At 44.6% G+C, this 18,855-nt stretch overlaps 1 protein-coding gene across 2 annotated transcripts in view; it reads left to right on the plus strand.

The window, feature by feature from the left end:
* Positions 1–661, plus strand: part of NEK3 (NIMA related kinase 3) — a 31,878-nt gene extending 31,217 nt beyond the window's left edge. For both annotated transcript variants that reach the window (XM_075851760.1, XM_075851759.1), the window contains exon 14: positions 416–661. In XM_075851760.1, coding sequence (XP_075707875.1) covers positions 416–485 — 70 coding nt within the window. In that variant the 3' untranslated portion in view covers positions 486–661. The remainder of the gene's footprint in view (positions 1–415) is intronic.
* Positions 662–18,855: the final 18,194 nt, after the last annotated feature.

Genomic DNA, 18,855 nt, shown 5'->3' on the forward strand with positions numbered 1-18,855 from the left:
CCTCAAGCCGTGGTATGAACAATGGAATTTCAGACCTGGAAACAGCATAGCACGGCAAGCTGTTTCCAAAGCTCCCCAGTTCTAGAAACTGCGTAGTTCGCTGTGCTGTGCTGTTTCAGTATCTCCCATTCCCTTCTATGGGAGTTACGGAAACAGCGCAGCTCAATGAGCTCGGCTGTTTACGTAACTCCCAAAAATCTTAACACGAAGTGGCCGCAAAGCAGCGAGAGCCGAGCAAGGTAGAACGGGGTTTAGGGGGCTCTGGTCTGGAGCGGGTCGCAAGGGTTGGACCCACATCTATCGGACATTTATGGCATATCCTGTGGATAGATGTGAATGCTTTGTAACTCCATATTATTTATAATAATGGTGGGTAATTATTCTGTTTTGTGCTCTTTTTTTCTCCAATCTACAGGGACTTTGAGGAAGATGAGGTGGATCCTGACTGGGTCTCTGAGCTGCAACAATGGACAGATTCTCAGTAATGCTGAAGACAATGCTGGAACATGTTGTACATCGCACTCTACAAAACCAGCGCGAAGAGTTGTTTCATGAATCACTCCAGACGATATTTATTTATGACAAACCTCTAAAGTAGCGCCAAGAGAATGGACCTTATTAGAGTTATTAATAAAAATGTGTCTATTGGTTTCCACATGGACCTTGGATATGGGAATTCTATGTAAAATTTATTTAATGTAGCTTTAACTGGACCTGATAGAAAATTTACCTGTAAGACCATAGAACCTCCTGATGTACATCGGAAAATAAAATACAGCTTACAGAAGCGGCTTTAAAACCCCAAAAAACGCAACTGCCATCCAGACAGCACCGCAATAAAAGTCAGAATTAAGCGTTCCTAACTCCCTTATACAAAACAACGTACATCGCTGTGCCCGTGCGATCACCTATGAAAAAATGGCTTTGATAGACAACAATACTCCAGAAGTGACAGCCGGGACTGGATACAACTCAGATATCAGCAATCGGGGAATTAACATTTTTTTTTCTTTTTTTCGGTCCAAAATTCTGTGCAGATCAACTTCCTAATATATCTTGACAGTGGTTAGAGTTCTGTTTTTCTGATACAAGGCTCCAAATCTTCTTTATAGACAATGAGATATAAAACATAACATGCTGGTTTCCTGCTGCCACCACTAGAGGGCGCTGAGGGGCTTACTGCATAAATTTTTTAATATTAAAGGGTAACTAAACGTTCGACAAACTTCAGACATATCATTGTGACATGTCAGAAGTTTTGATTGGTGAGGGTCCGAGCACTAAGACCCCCACCAATCGCTAAAACACAGCGGCAGAAATGCTCGTGTGTGCGCTCGGCCGCTTAGTTTCTGTTCGGCTTAGTTTCTGTTTGATTTACGGAAAATGCCAAACAGACATGAAGCGGCTGAGTGCTCACATGAGCGCCTCTGGCGCTTCATTTTAGAGGTCGGTGGGGGTCTCAGTGCTCGGACCCCCACCAATCAAAACTTCGGACATGTCAGAAGTTTATCAAAGGTTTAGTTACCCTTAAAGTAAATGTAAACCTTTGCTCTCATGATACCACTAGTATGCATATTTGGTATCCCCATAACTGTAGCAACCCTTTTCTTTCATGATGAATAATGTGAGAAATACAATTAATCCAAATTATATAAACTATACACTACTTTATATATACCTCAAAATAGTTATCCAGTAAAAAACAAGGCTCATACTGCTTCCTCAATTCTGAAATAAAAAAAGTTCTGGCTGATAATGTATGGGGGCAAAAAAAAAAAAAATTCTTCTGACTCCTATGGAGTGGTCGAGCACAGGCTGATGACGTCACTCACCAGTGTGTACCTGCCTGCTCCACTCTGACGTGGTGGGCAGGATGAGAAGCGCTGGGACATGGAGGCCCAGCACATCTTATTATGAAAAGTTCTGCAGCTTTCTAATATACTTAGTGTTTCAATTTCTCACTATTTTCAAGGAGTGGCCTCTTTGTGGTCATTGATCGATTACATTCTACTTTCTCTCCAGACATGGGCATAACTATGGTGGGTGCAGAGGCTGCAGTCACACCAGGGTCCTGGAGTCAGAGGAGGACCAATGGTCCCTCTGCCCCAAGTGATGCGTAATTGGGGAGGGGCTATTGAAGCTCCCGGTACCCAATGCAAAATCTATAAGTTACATTCTGTATCAGGGGTTGAAAATCCATATGGCTAATCCTGCACTCAGCTGAAAGGCGGGTACAGTTGTAAACAAGTATATTTTCATTCACTGACCATAAAAAGACATCATGAAGTGGTGAAGAATTGACACGTAATGTATTTTAGAAAGTTTCAGAAGTGTTTAAAGAGTCTCTGTCACCACATTATAAGTGGCCTATATTGTACATGATGTGATCGGCGCTGTAATGTAGATTACAGCAGTGTTTTTTTATTTAGAAAAACCATCATTTTTTACGGAGTTATGACCTATATTAGCTTTATGCTAATGCTTTCTTAATGGACAACTGGGCGTGTTTTACTTTTTGACCAAGTGGGCGTTGTGGAGAGAAGTGTATGACGCTGACCAATCAGTGACCAATCAGCGTCATACACTTCTCTCCATTCATTTACACAGCACATAGCGATATATCTATATCACTATGTGCAGCCACATACACAAACACTAACATTACTGCAGTGTCCTGACAATAAATATACATTACCTCCAGCCAGGACGTGATGTGTATTCAGAATCCTGACCACTTATCTGCACTTCTGTGATTTACAGCATAGCAGGCGTAGTCTCGCGAGATTACGCTGTAAACTGTCATTTACAGAGAGATCTCGCTGTGCTGTGCTGTAAATCACAGAGATGTGCAGAGAAGTGATCAGGATTCTGAATACACATCACATCCTGGCTGGAGGTAATGTATATTCATTGTCCGGACACTGCTGTAATGTTAGTGTTTGTGTACGTGGCTGCACATAGCGATATACCTATATCGCTATGTGCAGAGTAAATGAATGGAGAGTATATGACGCTGATTGGTCACTGATTGGTCAGCGTCATACACTTTTCTCCACAACGCCCACTTGGTCAAAAAGTAAAACACGTCCAGTTGTTCATTAAGAAAGTCATTAGCATAAAGCTAAAATAGGTCATAACTCCGTCAAAAATAATTGTTTTTCGAAATAAAAAACACTGCTGTAATCTACATTACAGCGCCGATCACATCATGTACAATATAGGGTACTTATAATTTGGTGACAGAGCCGCTTTAAACTTTGTTTACATAAGGTTGGGAAACCCCCATTAAGGAGGAGACCGTGTGCGCCTTTATATTTTGGATAATACTTCCTGGGTGTAGCTCCCCTGATATTGGTAAGACTGACATTATTTTGTCTGGACTTGTTTGACATTTGTTGTGCTCACACTGAAAGAGTCAAGAAGAAACACAACGCAGAACATTTACTGGAAGAAAGAGGTATGCTGGGGTTACGTGCTTTCAATAACTGCTATGACTTCGCGTGTCCGTACATCAGACTGCTCATGGCTTTATTTTTCCTACATGTAATAATCTTTATACCACTAAGAGAAAAATAAGAGCCTTTAACGCCAATGTATATAATATAAAAAGTTAAATCTTTATTATACAGACAATGTACATACTAAAATAGCACAAAGAGAACTCTAGTATAAAAGCGGAGACCGCACCGAGTGTTATAGCCACCAATTAACCAAGGGTAGCTGCATACATGTTAGACTGAGTACCAGATTCACAATTAAGTATACAATCAATACACCATTTAGCTCAAGAGTAAGGAAGGGAGAACAATGTCTCCATAAATAACTAGTTTGAGTGGAAGAGGGGTGCAGTGTATATCGTACTGGATGGTAGTTGAATCAAACAAAAAATGACTAAGATGCAGACTTACCCCTAGATGGGATGAAGTGGTATGAAGTGAGAGGTGTCCGCTCCGTAACATAGACCCCGACGCGCGTTTCGCCACGTAGTGCTTCCTCAGGGGGATGTAAGTTAATGTGTGCTGTATTGTTTAATCCCATTTATACTAACCATGCCATGGGATCGTGATGCCATTCAGCGGCGCATCCCAGCTGGGACCGCCGGAAGCGAGGCAATCCCCACATCCGGCTTCCGGCACTGCAGCACATGTCCGGGCTCCCGACGCGTAACGAGAGTTCCAGACATGCGCAATGAGCCATGGGAAGCGAAGGGGGAGAGCGTCGCCGTCAGCCGCCACAGCGGGCATGCGCACAACGGCGCCACAGTCCGGGCATAGAAGTATCCAATGTAGCCGTGACCCTGATGTATCACACCAGCGGATCATCTCGTCCCCATATTATCTATACTAAGCCCCGTAGAATAAAGCCGAATGCACCTGTCATACCCATGTCATTGGTCAGGAGCCACCTATTTGTCTGTACACATGTATCTATGCATATAAAGAGATCTGTATGTATTTACAGTAGAGAGGTCATATAGTGTATATGGAGCAATGTGTGCGTGTGGTGATGTAAAAACGGGGTATATAAAATTACGGCCACCAAACATTTGTGTGTGTGGAGGCGACTAGATGACATTATATGTTATAAATTATACAAAAAGTGAAGAAAAAGGGGAACAAAAAAGAAGGAGAGTTTCAAGTACCTGACGTGACACCAAATACAGTAAAAAGGTGATGTCACGTCAGGTACTTGAAACTCTCCTTCTTTTTTGTTCCCCTTTTTCTTCACTTTTTGTATAATTTATAACATATAATGTCATCTAGTCGCCTCCACACACACAAATGTTTGGTGGCCGTAATTTTATATACCCCGTTTTTACATCACCACACGCACACATTGCTCCATATACACTATATGACCTCTCTACTGTAAATACATACAGATCTCTTTATATGCATAGATACATGTGTACAGACAAATAGGTGGCTCCTGACCAATGACATGGGTATGACAGGTGCATTCGGCTTTATTCTACGGGGCTTAGTATAGATAATATGGGGACGAGATGATCCGCTGGTGTGATACATCAGGGTCACGGCTACATTGGATACTTCTATGCCCGGACTGTGGCGCCGTTGTGCGCATGCCCGCTGTGGCGGCTGACGGCGACGCTCTCCCCCTTCGCTTCCCATGGCTCATTGCGCATGTCCGGAACTCTCGTTACGCGTCGGGAGCCCGGACATGTGCTGCAGTGCCGGAAGCCGGATGTGGGGATTGCCTCGCTTCCGGCGGTCCCAGCTGGGATGCGCCGCTGAATGGCATCACGATCCCATGGCATGGTTAGTATAAATGGGATTAAACAATACAGCACACATTAACTTACATCCCCCTGAGGAAGCACTACGTGGCGAAACGCGCGTCGGGGTCTATGTTACGGAGCGGACACCTCTCACTTCATACCACTTCATCCCATCTAGGGGTAAGTCTGCATCTTAGTCATTTTTTGTTTGATTCAACTACCATCCAGTACGATATACACTGCACCCCTCTTCCACTCAAACTAGTTATTTATGGAGACATTGTTCTCCCTTCCTTACTCTTGAGCTAAATGGTGTATTGATTGTATACTTAATTGTGAATCTGGTACTCAGTCTAACATGTATGCAGCTACCCTTGGTTAATTGGTGGCTATAACACTCGGTGCGGTCTCCGCTTTTATACTAGAGTTCTCTTTGTGCTATTTTAGTATGTACATTGTCTGTATAATAAAGATTGAACTTTTTATATTATATACATTGGCGTTAAAGGCTCTTATTTTTCTCTTAGTGGTATATGTATTATCATGGAGCTGCCTAGATGATATGGGGGGACAGTTGTGGCTTAAACAGTTCTCAGCCCTTGTTACAAATTTGTTTGGAGTCTATATATTGAATGTAATAATCTTTGTCTTATTGCCAGTATGTGACACTTTCCCTTATGATCCTCCCTGATCTCTTAACCTCCATGTATTGCTTTCTAGTGTCACACAAAGCCTGTATTGTTCTCCATTACATATTACTTCTTCTTCTGTATTATCTGTGGAGACTACATCATCTACAGACTAAGGGTCTTATTACATGGGCAGCGTAAACGAGCGCCGATCAACGAGATAGCTCGTTTGCTCCTTTCACAAGGAGCTAGTATGGAGATGAGGGGTCGTTACTCCGATCGCTGGTCCTCATACATTTCTATCATGTCAGCAGCACGTCCCCCTGTTTACACGGAGATGTGCTGCCGATAATGATAATATTTTATGCCGCCTAAACGATACAATCAGCCGATGAACGGGCGTTTGCTTGTTTATCGGCTGATCGTTTGCCAAATAATTGGCCGGTGTAAAAAGACCTTGACCCTGTAGGGCTAAATCCATCACTGAACGAAACCTAGGCTGGCCATACATGGGTCCCAATACAACCACATTTTGATATAATTTACAGCTGGGTCATTTTGTGAAGCATACCCAAGGCTTAAGTGGCAAACTGGGCATTATTCTGTGGTCCCTGATCCATATTGAGTCTCCTGGGGACTGGAGCCCCAGCAGAAAGCCGATGGTGGAGCAGAATGTGAATCTGTTTCCTGCCAGCTATCTCTGTTATTGGTATAGTGGCTGTATAGACAAGGGCAAACAAAAATTAGCTTTTCTAATAATATTCATATACTGCAACTCAGTCCCATTTAAAGGTGACTGAGCTGCGGTACAAGGCGCAGACACACTTGTATGTACGTCACTGAGCCTGTATAAACAATGCTCAGATCAGCATGAGATAACAGCTGCTAATGGCATTTAAAATGAGCATCTAAGGCGTTCACATCTGTGTCAGTGCTCCGTTCCGACGGTCCGTCTATATTTTCCGTCAGAATGGAGCCCTGACTGAATACCGTAGTCGACTACGCTATTGTTTCCTTCAAAATGACGAAACCCCTGCAGAACGGAAACTATTTAAACCTGATCCGTCACCATTGAAATCAATGGTGATGGAAACGGGAACCTCTGGTTTCCGTTTGTGTTAGTTAGGGCTTCAGAACGGAGCCCAGACGCAGATGTGAACGCAGCCTAATAGATGCTTTTTCTTAAAGAAGAATAGTCTCCTCTCCTGACATGTCTATTTTAGTAAATACTTGCATTCCCCATGAAATAACAATTCTGGAACATATTTTCTTAGAACTCTGCATTGTGCCTTTCCTCTTTTATTCTTCTTAGAAATTTATGAATAAATTTACACCTGGGTGTTACCATAAGGTGTGCACGTGCTAAACCCCTTAGTAACAACTTTAAACATTAAAAACACATCATTCTTAAATTGGCAAGTAAATTGTGGCATGCGCCACGATTTATTAAAACACTTCAACCATAGGCAATACAGCGCAAGAGGAGCCTGACCTCAATTGCGACACAGCACTCCCTTAGCTGGGGCCCGCCTGCCCTCCGCTCGCATCCTGTAACAAAGGCCAGCCGTGCCCCCTGCCACGGCTGTCCCCCCAGGCAGCCGCCGGACCGTCATCCGGCTTTCGTGACTGCCCAGGCCCAAAACATCCTGGGGACCTGCCGTATAACTAGTGTCCCCCCACGTGCGAGTTCACCCCGCCGTATAACTAGTGGTAACTCGCCGTGGTCCACCACCGAAACCTCTCTTAGCAGGAGTGCAGTGCCACGATCCGCCCTGGCTTTACATCACATCACATAGCATAACATACCCTAGCCTGGCCTACCATACATAGCATAACCTAACATAACATTATTTCTAACAAGGGAGGGTTGGGTGGGTCTTTGCTTCTCCTGGGAAGTAGTCTTACCTCCCCCTGCTTTCTCGACTTATAAACCCTTATCCTGCTCCCCCTCCCCTAACCTCCGGAACTCTCCGGATGCAATGGTAACAATCTAAAAGCGGATTCAATATCTACTTTGGCCATCAATGCCCCCTTTCCACATCCTCTTACCCTTTCTACCGCTGACTCAAATGACTGATAGTGTACCTCGCTTACTTCCTTCCCTATTGCATCGTTAACTGACCCCCCTCTTGGGTAAGACAGGTGCTGAATCATCCTGTACTTACCCTCTTCTTTCTTGGGAACCACTCCCAACGGTGATACCACCATGCCCTCGACCGGTGGAGCATCAAAAGTCCCCTCTATTCTCCCTAACCCCACCTCCTTCCACAACTTCTCCTCCAATACTCCTGGTAATACATCAGCCGATCTCAAGTTTCTAAATTTTTTGGACCCTTGCACCTCCCCCTCCACAGGTAATTTAAAACCAAACTTAAACCCGTCCTCTAAAAATCCTGCTTTTTCCCTATTAGAGTAAAGCCTTAGCCACTCACTTAGCCTGCTTATGTTCACTGGTGACTGCGCCTTTTGCAAACCCACGAAAGGAATTACTGGGTTTACCTTCAAATTTTTTCCCCCCGCACTCCACCTGGGGGTGCCCTGCCCCACACTTGGAGCACGCGTGTCTAAATCTACATGCAAACCCCCGATTACAGTTCCTTTCGTTATATGCCCAACAAACTATTCTGCCCTTGCTGACTTGGTTGGCCCCTTTGGCCCCTGCTCCCACCTGAGCCCTCTCTCTCCCCATCAGTCTGGACCATAAATCCAAATCCTTCTGGCCAAAACTCAAAATCTTACTTCCTACCATCTTTTTTCTAAAAGCCCTGTCGTACTCCAACCAGCCCTGACCCCCGTAAAAGGCATGCGCATCAACTACCAGGTCCATGTACTTTAAGATGTTGATGCATTGCTCCGGTCTGGATTCTACCCATACACTGGCGTAAACTAGGAAACCCTTGATCCACTCCACAATGGTCCTCCACTGCTTCCTATCCGACTGACCACTTCTCTCCTCCTTTGCCGCTACCGCTTCCCTTGATAACTCAAAAATATCTATATACTTCCCTTCCTTAATAAGTTTCAAAACTTTCTGTGGCAAATGTGCATATGTTGTGGACAATGAGCATGCGTAAGTATCCTGACCGCCTGCCGCTAACACTTTTTCCACTAATGAGCTATTCTTAGCCTGACCTCACCCCCCTTCTACTCCTGAGTTACGTTTACTTTTTACTACCTTCAAACATTTTCTTAAAACTTTAAGCATCCTGCCCTCGATGCTGGTATCCTCCCCCTCTGACCACAAGTCCCCTTCGGATGAATTGGAATCAGACTCACCAAGCTGCTGGACCTCAAGGGCTCCCATCTCACCGTGACCCCCTTCTGCGTTGCTGCTGCCCGTTATCTCCGTCCGACCTCCGTCAGCTGTTTGTTGTGGCCGATCGCTGCTCTGTTCTCTGCAATGACAAACACTGTGCGAGTATATGTTGCCTGATACATTTCTGTCACCCCATGATCCCACATTAGCCCCGGTTTGCCCCTGTTGGGAACCATATGCAAGGTTGGAGCTTTGGCCCCCCAAGGGTTGGGAGGGGCCCATAGGGGGGGAATGGGTGGGTTATTAACATGGTGGGATATTAGCATGCCCCTAGGGGCACCTTGAAAATTGCCCTCCCCTTGGACATGTGTCCTATTGAACGGGTAAAAACCCTGTTGATGGGTGCCAGGGAAACTATGTGGGGGGGGGGGTGGGTTGTGTACGAACTGTTAAGGGCGGGGTTGGTTGGGTAAAATTGGGCTGGAGGGGGAGCCCAATTGGGGTGAGGGGCGGGGGGTTGAGAACCTACGGGGGCCCCACCCCCCTGGCCGTACCTGAGAAAGGAGGGGGAACGGGAGGACCGGAGGTTGCGCAGGACGGGAGAAATGTGCTGGGGGGGTTATAATGAGTTGAAAGAACCCCGTGGGCAGAGAGGGAAGCGTCTCCGGCCAAAACGCTCACTTCAGGCCCGGCCGGAAGTGACGCTGATGAGGACTTCCGGTGACGCGGTATGGACGCTCGAGAAGAGCGTGTACCAGAGACGGAAGAGGGGCGGCGGCTTGCGGCAGGGAAGGGGAACTCTGACAAGCCGAGAACGGGAGGAGGAGGAGGGAACAGTAAGAGGCTGCGGGGAAGGATGGCGGGCGGATGCGGGAAAGGGGCTAGGCGGACCCGCAGGACTGGCGTGTGACTGAGGCACCTGGGAGACCCTTTTTCGGTAGGGAACCGACTTACCCGGATTACTGGCGTCCCGAAGACGACTGAGCACCACGATCTTCCTCCTTGGCCTCGTTCTTGCATCCGACCCAAGTTCCATTCCAGCGCCGACCTCACCACTCGACTTCTCCTGGGACAATTCCATCTTATTTCCTTCTCCTGGTAAGTAGTGGGTCCTTCCTTCTCCCGGTAGGTAGTGAGCGTCTCTCCTCTTTGTTTCTCCTGGAGAATGGTTCGTGTCTTGCTTCCTTTCTTCCTCTGTGTCTTTGCTTCTCCTGGTAAGTAAAATAGTTCGTAAGTAAAATAGTTTGTGTCTTGCTTCCTTTCTTCCTCTGTGTCTTTGCTTCTCCTGGTAAGTACTGTCTTACCTCCCCCTGCTTTCTGGACTTATAAACTCTTATCCTGCTCCCCCTCCCCTAACCGCATTACCTATGCCTCCTATAGTTCTTTCCACTATCACTCCCCTTTCTACACTTATCTAACAGTGAACAATGAGTTCACCCTCCCCCTCCAGCCATGCTGGTGCCATTGGCCATGCGGCCAGCACCATTTTATATCCCTTGCTTCCTCTAACCACCCTCATCAGGGACGCCCTGGCCCACCATATGCTTCCTCGGGCCTAGTCGTCCCTCGTCCTAAATTCCCCTTGTGAAAGGGGTGAGTCCCTATACTGTCTGAGACTGTGAATACTGATTGGACATTGTTAAACTGTAGGGACATGCCCCCAACAACCAGTTGTCAATTTATTCATACATTTCTGGGAGGAATAACAGAGGAGCGGCACAATCTATTGTTCTAAGAAAAGATGCTCCAGAATTGCTATTTCATGAGGAATCTAATGATTTACTAAATAAGATGTCAGGAGATGTGACAGGTCATCTTTAAAGTGATGAGCAACCATGTTAAAGTGAGTCTAAGATAGAACATTAGGAGGGGAGGAACAGAGGGGTTAACCCCTACCCGCACGAGTAAGTAACTGTACGTCGTTGCGGGAGGTTACTTCCCGCATGAGGACGTACAGTTACTGAGTTGTTTCCGGTGCACACTGTCGGCGACAGTGTGCACCGGGAACGGGAGGTCAGCTGTCGCTGACAGCTGACACTCCACTCTTGCCGGCAAAGCGGTCCTTTGCCGCTGATTCCGGCGAATTAACTCCTTAAATTCGGCGATCGGTTGAAATCGCAGAATTTTAGGGGTTTCTAGCATATCGGCAGACCCCGGTCAGAAATCGCGGGGTCTGCCGATAGTTAGTATGGCAAACGGAAGCCAAACAATGGCTTCCGGGTCTGCCATGGACGGAAGCCCATCAGGACCAACCTTCGGCTGGTCCTGATAGGCTTCCTGTCAGAGTGACAGGAAGTCACGGTGTCGTTCCCGATGCACACTGTCGGCGACAAGGTGTGCATCGGGAACTGAGAGATCAGCTGTCCCCGACAGCTGACACTCCGGTGTTGCCGATAAGCGGCTCATCGCCGCTGATTTCGGCAATTAACCCGTTAAATGTGGTTCTCGATGGTGATCACCACATTTAGGGGGTTTGTAGCACATCAGCAGCCCCCATGCAATTGTGGGGGCAGCTGATGCTTGTGATGGCATCCGGAGGCCAGGCAACGGCCTCCGGGTCTGCCATGTATGGAAGCCTATGAGGATCAGCCTCTGGCTGGTCCTTGTAGACTTACTGTCAGAGTGACTGTGACGTCACACTGACAGTTGGAATACGTTACGCTACCTAACTAGTGTAATGTATTCTAGCAGCGATCAGAACTGCAGGTAAAAAGAAGAAAGTGTAAAAAGTAAAAAAAAAGTTAATAAAAATGTTTTATAAAAGTGTAAAAATAAAAGTTTTTGTTTTCCTATAATGTCATTTATTATAGGAAAAAAAGTACACATATTTGTTATCACCGTGTTCATAACAACCCAAACTATGAAACTATAATGTTATTTTTTCCGCACGGTGAACGCTGCAAACAAAATAAACGGAAAACTATGTCAGAATCGCTATTTTTTGGTCACCGCCCCTCCCAAGATATAGAATAAAAAGTCATCAAAAAGTCGCATTTACCCCAAAATAGTACCAATAAAAACTACAACCCGTCCCGCAAAAAACAAGACCTCCCACAGCTTTTTTGACGAAAAAATAAAAAAGTTACGGCTCAGAATAGCGTGTCTCAGAAAATAAATTATTTTATAGAAACATAATTTTATTGTGCAAACGCTGCAAAACTTTAAAAAAAACTATACACATATGGTATCAGCGTAATCGTACCGACCGGCAGAATAAAGTAAAATGTAATTTATTAAGCACGGTGAACACTGAGAAATAAAGACTTAAAAGCGCCAAAATCGCAGTTTTTTGGTCACCTTAGCTCTAAAAAAAGATCCTGGGTGGCCAAAATGCTTACTATACCCCTAGGAAAATTCCTTGAGGGGTGTAGTTTCCAAAAAAGGGTCACTTTTGGGGGGTTTCCACTGTTTTGGTCCCTCCGAGGCGTTGCAAACCCGACATGGCACTGAAATCCAATCCAGCAAAATCTGCGATCCAAAAGGCGATCCTTCCCTCCTGAGCGCTGCTGTGGGTCCAAACAGCAGTTTATGACCACATATGGGGTATTGCCGTAATCGGGAGAAATTGCTTTACAAATGTTGGGGTGCTTTTTCTCCTTTATGCCTTGTAAAAATACAAAATAGGTGATTTTCATCTTCACAGACTAATTCCACTAAATTCTGCAAAAAAAACTGTGGGGTCAAAATGCTAACTATACCCCTAGAAAAATGGCTTGAGGGGGTGTAGTTTCCAAAATGGGGTAACTTTTGGGGGGTTTCGACTGTTTACAGACCTCTTCAAACCCATACAAACATTCAAACATAGTGCCTAAAATATATTCCTAAAAAACGGAGGCCTGTGTTTCAGTCCATTAGGGCACTAGGGCCACATGTGGGATATTTCTAAAAACTTCAGAATCTGGGCAATAAATATTGAGTTGCGTTTCTCTGGTAAAACCTTCTGTGTTACAGATTTTTTTTATTACATATGAATTTCTGCAAAAAAAAATTAATTTGTAAATTTCTCCTCTACTTTGCCATAATTCCTGTGAAACGCCTAAAGGGTTAAAATACTTTCTGACTGTGGTTTTGAATACCTTGAGTGGTGCAGTTTTCAAAATGGGGTGATTTATGGGGACTTTCTAATATAGAAGGCCCTCAAAACCACTTCAGAACTGAACTGGTCCCTGAAAAAATGGCCTATTGAAATTTTCTTGAAAATATGAGAAATTGAAGTTGAAAATAAAAGGACATGAAACAAACGATGCAAACATAAAGTAGACATATGGGGGATGTTAACTAGTAACTATTTTGTGTGGTATTACTATCTGTTTTACAAGCAAATACATTTAAATTTAGAAAAATGCTAATTTTTGCTAAAATTTGAAGTTTTTCACAAATAAATATTGAATTTAACGACCAAATTTTTTCACTAACATAAATTACAATATATCACGAGAAAACAATTTCAGAATCGCTTGGATAGGTAAAAGCACTCCGAAGTTATTACCACATAAAGTGACACATGTCAGATTTGAAAAAAATCATCTGTGTCCACAAGGCCAAAACGGGCTGTGTCCTAAAGGGGTTAATAGCTACTATAAGGTTATGTTCACACGCACAATTAAAAATGGCTGAAAATTATGGAGCTGTTTTCAGAGAAAATAGCCTCGGATTTTCGTCCATTTTTTAAGCTGAAAACGTTTTTGGGGCGGTTTTGCAATTGACCCTATTTTACGTGGCCTCTTTTTACATGCTGTTTTTTTAAAACAGCGGCGTAAACAAAATCCCTGTCTGAACTAAACGCCGTTTTAACCATTGATTTCAAAGGAAAGCGGTTTGTCGGCATTTCACTATCGTTTTTCAAGGCGTATTTCGAGGCGTTTATGCATACCCAGTGGCGGATCATCTTTAGGGCGGTTCGGGCGGCCGCCCAAGGCTCCCTTGGCCGCCCGAACCGTACACAACCGCAGGGGCCTCCTCATCCCCGGTGGCGTTGCTAGCACCGAAGGGGGCCCTAGTGCTTGCAACAGTCACATTCACTTGTATTTGCGTCCTCTAGACGCAAATACAAATTAATATTATAGGCTGCAGGCCACGTTAGACCTGCAGCCTATAAGGTGCTGGGAAGAATCCCTGTGCAGGCCGGCGTGATGACGTCACTGCATCACTCTGGTCTGCACATGCATCCTGTCCGGAGGATGTGTAGCGCTCCGTCCATCGCGGGAATGGGGCAAGGTAAGTAAAATATTTTTTATTTTGTTTGTTTTTTTTGTGGGAGTAGCGCTGAGTGGCACTATATACAAGAAGGGGGAGCGCTGTGTAGCACTATATACAAGTGGGGAGCGCTGCATGACAATAGATACAAGGGGGGTAGTGCTGTGTGACACTATATACAAGTGGGAGCGCTGTATGACAATATATACAGTGGGTAGTGCTTTGTGACACTACATACAAGGGGGGAGCACCTTGTGACACTATATACAAGGGGGGAGCGCTGTGTGGCACTATAAGGGGGAGCGCTGTATGACAGTTTACAAGAGGGGGAGCACTGTGTGGCCCTATATACAAGGAGGGAGCGCTGTGTGGCCCTATATACAAGGGGGAAGCACTGTGTAACCCTATATACAAGGGGGAGCACTCTGACACTATACAAGGAGGGATAGCGCTCTGTGGCACTATATACAAGGGGGGAAGGTGCTGTGTAGCACTATATACAAGGGGGAAGCGCTGTGTGGCACTGTCTATAGGGTATGTATGTGGCGCTATCTACAGAGTGTGTGTGTGGCGCTATCTATAGGGGGCTGTGTGTGACGCTATCTACAGGGTGTGTGTGTGGCGCTGTCTACGGGGCGGCGGGTGTGTGATGCTACCTACGGGGGGGGGGGGTGATGCTATCTACAGGGGGTGTGGTGTGATGTCTACATGGGGCTGTGTGTGATGCTATCTACAGGGGTCTGTGTGTGGCGTTATCTACAGGGGGGCTGTGTGTGGCGCTATCTATAAGGGTGTGTGTGTGGCGCTATCTACAGGGGTGTATGTGTGCGGTTATCTACAGGGGGTTGTGTGTTGCGCTATCTATAGGGAGGCTGTGTGGCGCTATCAACAGGGGGCTGTGTGTGGCGCTATCTACAGAGGGTGTGTGATGCTATCGACAGGTGGGGAGTGTGGCGCTTTCTACAGGGGGGCTGTGTGGCGCTATCTACAGAGGGTGTGTGATGCTATCTACAGGGGCTGTGTGTGGCGTTGTCTACAGGGGGCTGTGTGTGGCGCTATCTACAGGGGGCTGTGTGTATGTGGTGCTTTACTTTACAGTGTTTGACAATTATATTCAGGGGCGCAGTGTTTGGTACTATTTTATTCAGGGGCGCAGTGTATGGTGCTATTATAATTAGAGTTGCATCATAGTTATGTACGACGAGTCCCTGCCTCTACGTGGAACTACTGTCCCGTACTGAAAACATGATTACATGATTTGTAAACAAAACCAGAGTGCATCCTGATGCCGGCTGCGCGAAAATCACGCAACCGTGCACCATATGCTGATGACACACGGACCTTTTGCGCACGCAAAACGCAGCATTTTTGCGCGCGCAAACGGACACGTACGTGTCAATAATGCGTTAGTGTGAGTAAAGCCTAATGTTTGGTATCATACATTGCAGCCGCACAAAGTAAACTACAACTCCACTTAGCTAGTTGTCAGCCTGAAATCCAATGCCAAAAGCAATCAGTTTTACTAGCCATGATGTCGGATACAACTTGCCCTTTAAAACAGAAGGTCTGCTATGATACATTACAGGGATGACTTGCACAACATGTGCTAAATTTACCCTCTACCCATATCTCACGTGATGTTATGCACTGCCCAAGGAGTAATCTGAGCAATACATGTCCATTTCCTGAATATAGACATGGTTAGGGGAGCCCAGGTACATGGGAGATGACACGGTAAGTGACCTGTTCTGGTACATTTCACATAACGCACGAACCAGTCAATGGCTCTAGACAAATTTAAAAGGGTGCTCCACTTTAACCCGTTTAGGACACAGCCTGTTTTGGCCTTGTGGACACAGATGATTTTTTCAAATCTGACATGTGTCACTTTATGTGGTAATAACTCTAGAACGCTTTTACTTATCCAAGCGATTCTGAGATTGTTTTCTCGTGACATATTGTACTTTATGTTAGTGAAAAAATTGGGTCGATAAATTCAATATTTATTTGTGAAAAACTTACATTACCGTTTTTTTAAATTTAAATGTGTTTGCTTGTAAAACAGATATTAATACCACACAAAATAGTTACTAGTTAACATCCCCCATATGTCTACTTTATGTTTGCATCATTTTTTTTCACGTACTTTTATTTTTCTAGGACGTTACAAGGCTTAGAAGTTTAGCAGCAATTTCTCATATTTTCAAGAAAATTTCAATAGGCCATTTTTTCAGGGACCAGTTCAGTTCTGAAGTGGTTTTGAGGGCCTTCTATATTAGAAAGTCCCCATAAATCACCCCATTTTGAAAACTGCACCCCTCAAGGTATTCAAAACCACATTCAGAAAGTATTTTAACCCTTTAGGCGTTTCACAGGAATTAAGGCAAAGTAGAGGTGAAATTTACAAATTAAATTTTTTTTGCCTAAATTCATTTGTAATAAAAAAAATCTGTAACACAGAAGGTTTTACCAGAGAAACACAACTCAATATTTATTGCCCAGATTCTGCAGATTTTAGAAATATCCAACATGTGGCCCTAGTGTCCTAATAGACTGAAGCACAGGTCTCAGAAGCAAAGGAGCACCCAGTGGATTTTGGGGCCTCCTTTTTTTAGGAATATATTTTAGGCACCATGTCAGGTTTGATTAGGTCTTGTGGTACCTAAACAGTCGAAACCCCCAAAAGTGACCCCATTTTGGAAACTACACCCCTCAAGGCATTTTCTAGGAGTATAGTTAGCATTTTGACCCCACAGTTTTTTTGCAGAATTTAGTGGAATTAGTCTGTGAAGATGAAAATCACCTATTTTTCTGTGAAAACATAGAATTTTTTCATTTTTACAAGGAATAAAGGAGAAAAAGCACCCCAACATTTGTAAAGCAATTTCTCCCGATTATGTGGTTATAAACTGATGTTTGGACCCACAGCAAGGCTCAGGAGGGAAGGAGCGCCTTTTGGATTTTGAAGCGCAGATTTTGCTGGATTGGTTTTCAGTGCCGTGTCGGGTTTGCAACGCCCCGGAGGGACCAAAACAGTGGAAACCCCCCAAAAGTGACCCTATTCTGGAAACTACACCCCTCAAAATCAAGGAATTTTTCTAGGGGTATAGTGAGCATTTTGACCCCACAGGATCTTTTTTAGAGCTAAGGTGACCAAAAAAGAACGATTTTGGCGCTTTAAATTCTTTATTTCTTACAGCGTTCACCGTGCGCAATAAATTATGTTTTACTTTATTCTGCGGGTCGGTACGATTACACCGATACCATATGTGTATAGATTTTTTTACGTTTTGCAGTGTTTGCACAATAAAATTACGTTTCTATAAAATAATATATTTTCTGAGACACGCTATTCTGAGCCGTAACATTTTTATGTTTTCGTCAAAAAAGCTGTGGGAGGTCTTGTTTTTTGCGGTACAACCCGTAGTGTGCACCGGGAAAAACTCAGTAACTGTACGTCCTCGTGCGGGAAGTAACCTCCCGTGACGACGTACAGTTACTTCCTTGTGCGGGTAGGGGTTAATCGTATATAGTTAACATGCTCAAACACTCCAATATATATTCTATTAAGATTTAGTTATTTACATATGTATGTCTGTAGGGTTGTGATAGTATATAGAGATCAGTAAATGGAGACCGAATCTTAATAGAGTAGAGCTTGAGCATGGCTTGTGTTCCCTGAGTTAAACCATATTGGTTATAGCACTTGAATTAGAACTTAAAGGGGTTATGTGGGGACCAAAAATTATTATTGAGTACACTCACTAATATACATTCTGGTCCCCCGTCACGCTGATTCTGAGATTTTCATAGTGCTGCCGGGGGTCCGGAAGTTTAGTTGCACAGTCTTCCTTCATGACGATACGACTCTTCATCATGTGACCGGCCCCATTGTACTCTATGTACAAGCAGGAGCAGTAAGTACATAGATACATAGAGTACAGCGGGGCCGGTCACATGACGAAGAGTCGTATCGTCATCAAAGAAGTCTGTGCAACTAGACGTCCGATCCCCCAGGAATGCTATAAAAATCTATGAAAATCTCAGAATCAGCGCGACGGGGGACCGGCATGTATATTAGCGAGTGTATCACATACTGCAGTGAGTACACAGCTAATAATTTTTGGTCCCCACATAACCCCTTTAAAGGCTGTTTTTGCTTGTTTTTGTGAAGTATATCATATAACTAGAATCTCAGTATAACACAATCACGGTCTTTGTGGTAATGTGATATGTGGTATGTGTATTGCTCCATTCACCCGATGAAAGCCAAAAGTACACGTATGTTCACACGCACTGTTTTCAGACATAATTCGGGCGTTTAACGCCTCGAAATACGCCTGAAAAACCGGCTCCATTACGCCTACAAACATCTGCCCATTGCTTTCAATGGGTTTTACGATGTTCTGTTCCCACGAGGTGTCATTTTACGCTTCGCTGTCAAAAGACAGCGCGTAAAAAGACGCCTGCGTCAAAGAAGTGCATGTCACTTCTTGAGACGTTTTTGGAGCCGTTTTTCATTGACTCTATTGAAA

The sequence above is a fragment of the Rhinoderma darwinii genome, chromosome 2 (genome assembly GCF_050947455.1).
Source record: "Rhinoderma darwinii isolate aRhiDar2 chromosome 2, aRhiDar2.hap1, whole genome shotgun sequence".
NCBI classification, from domain to species: Eukaryota; Metazoa; Chordata; class Amphibia; order Anura; family Rhinodermatidae; genus Rhinoderma; species Rhinoderma darwinii.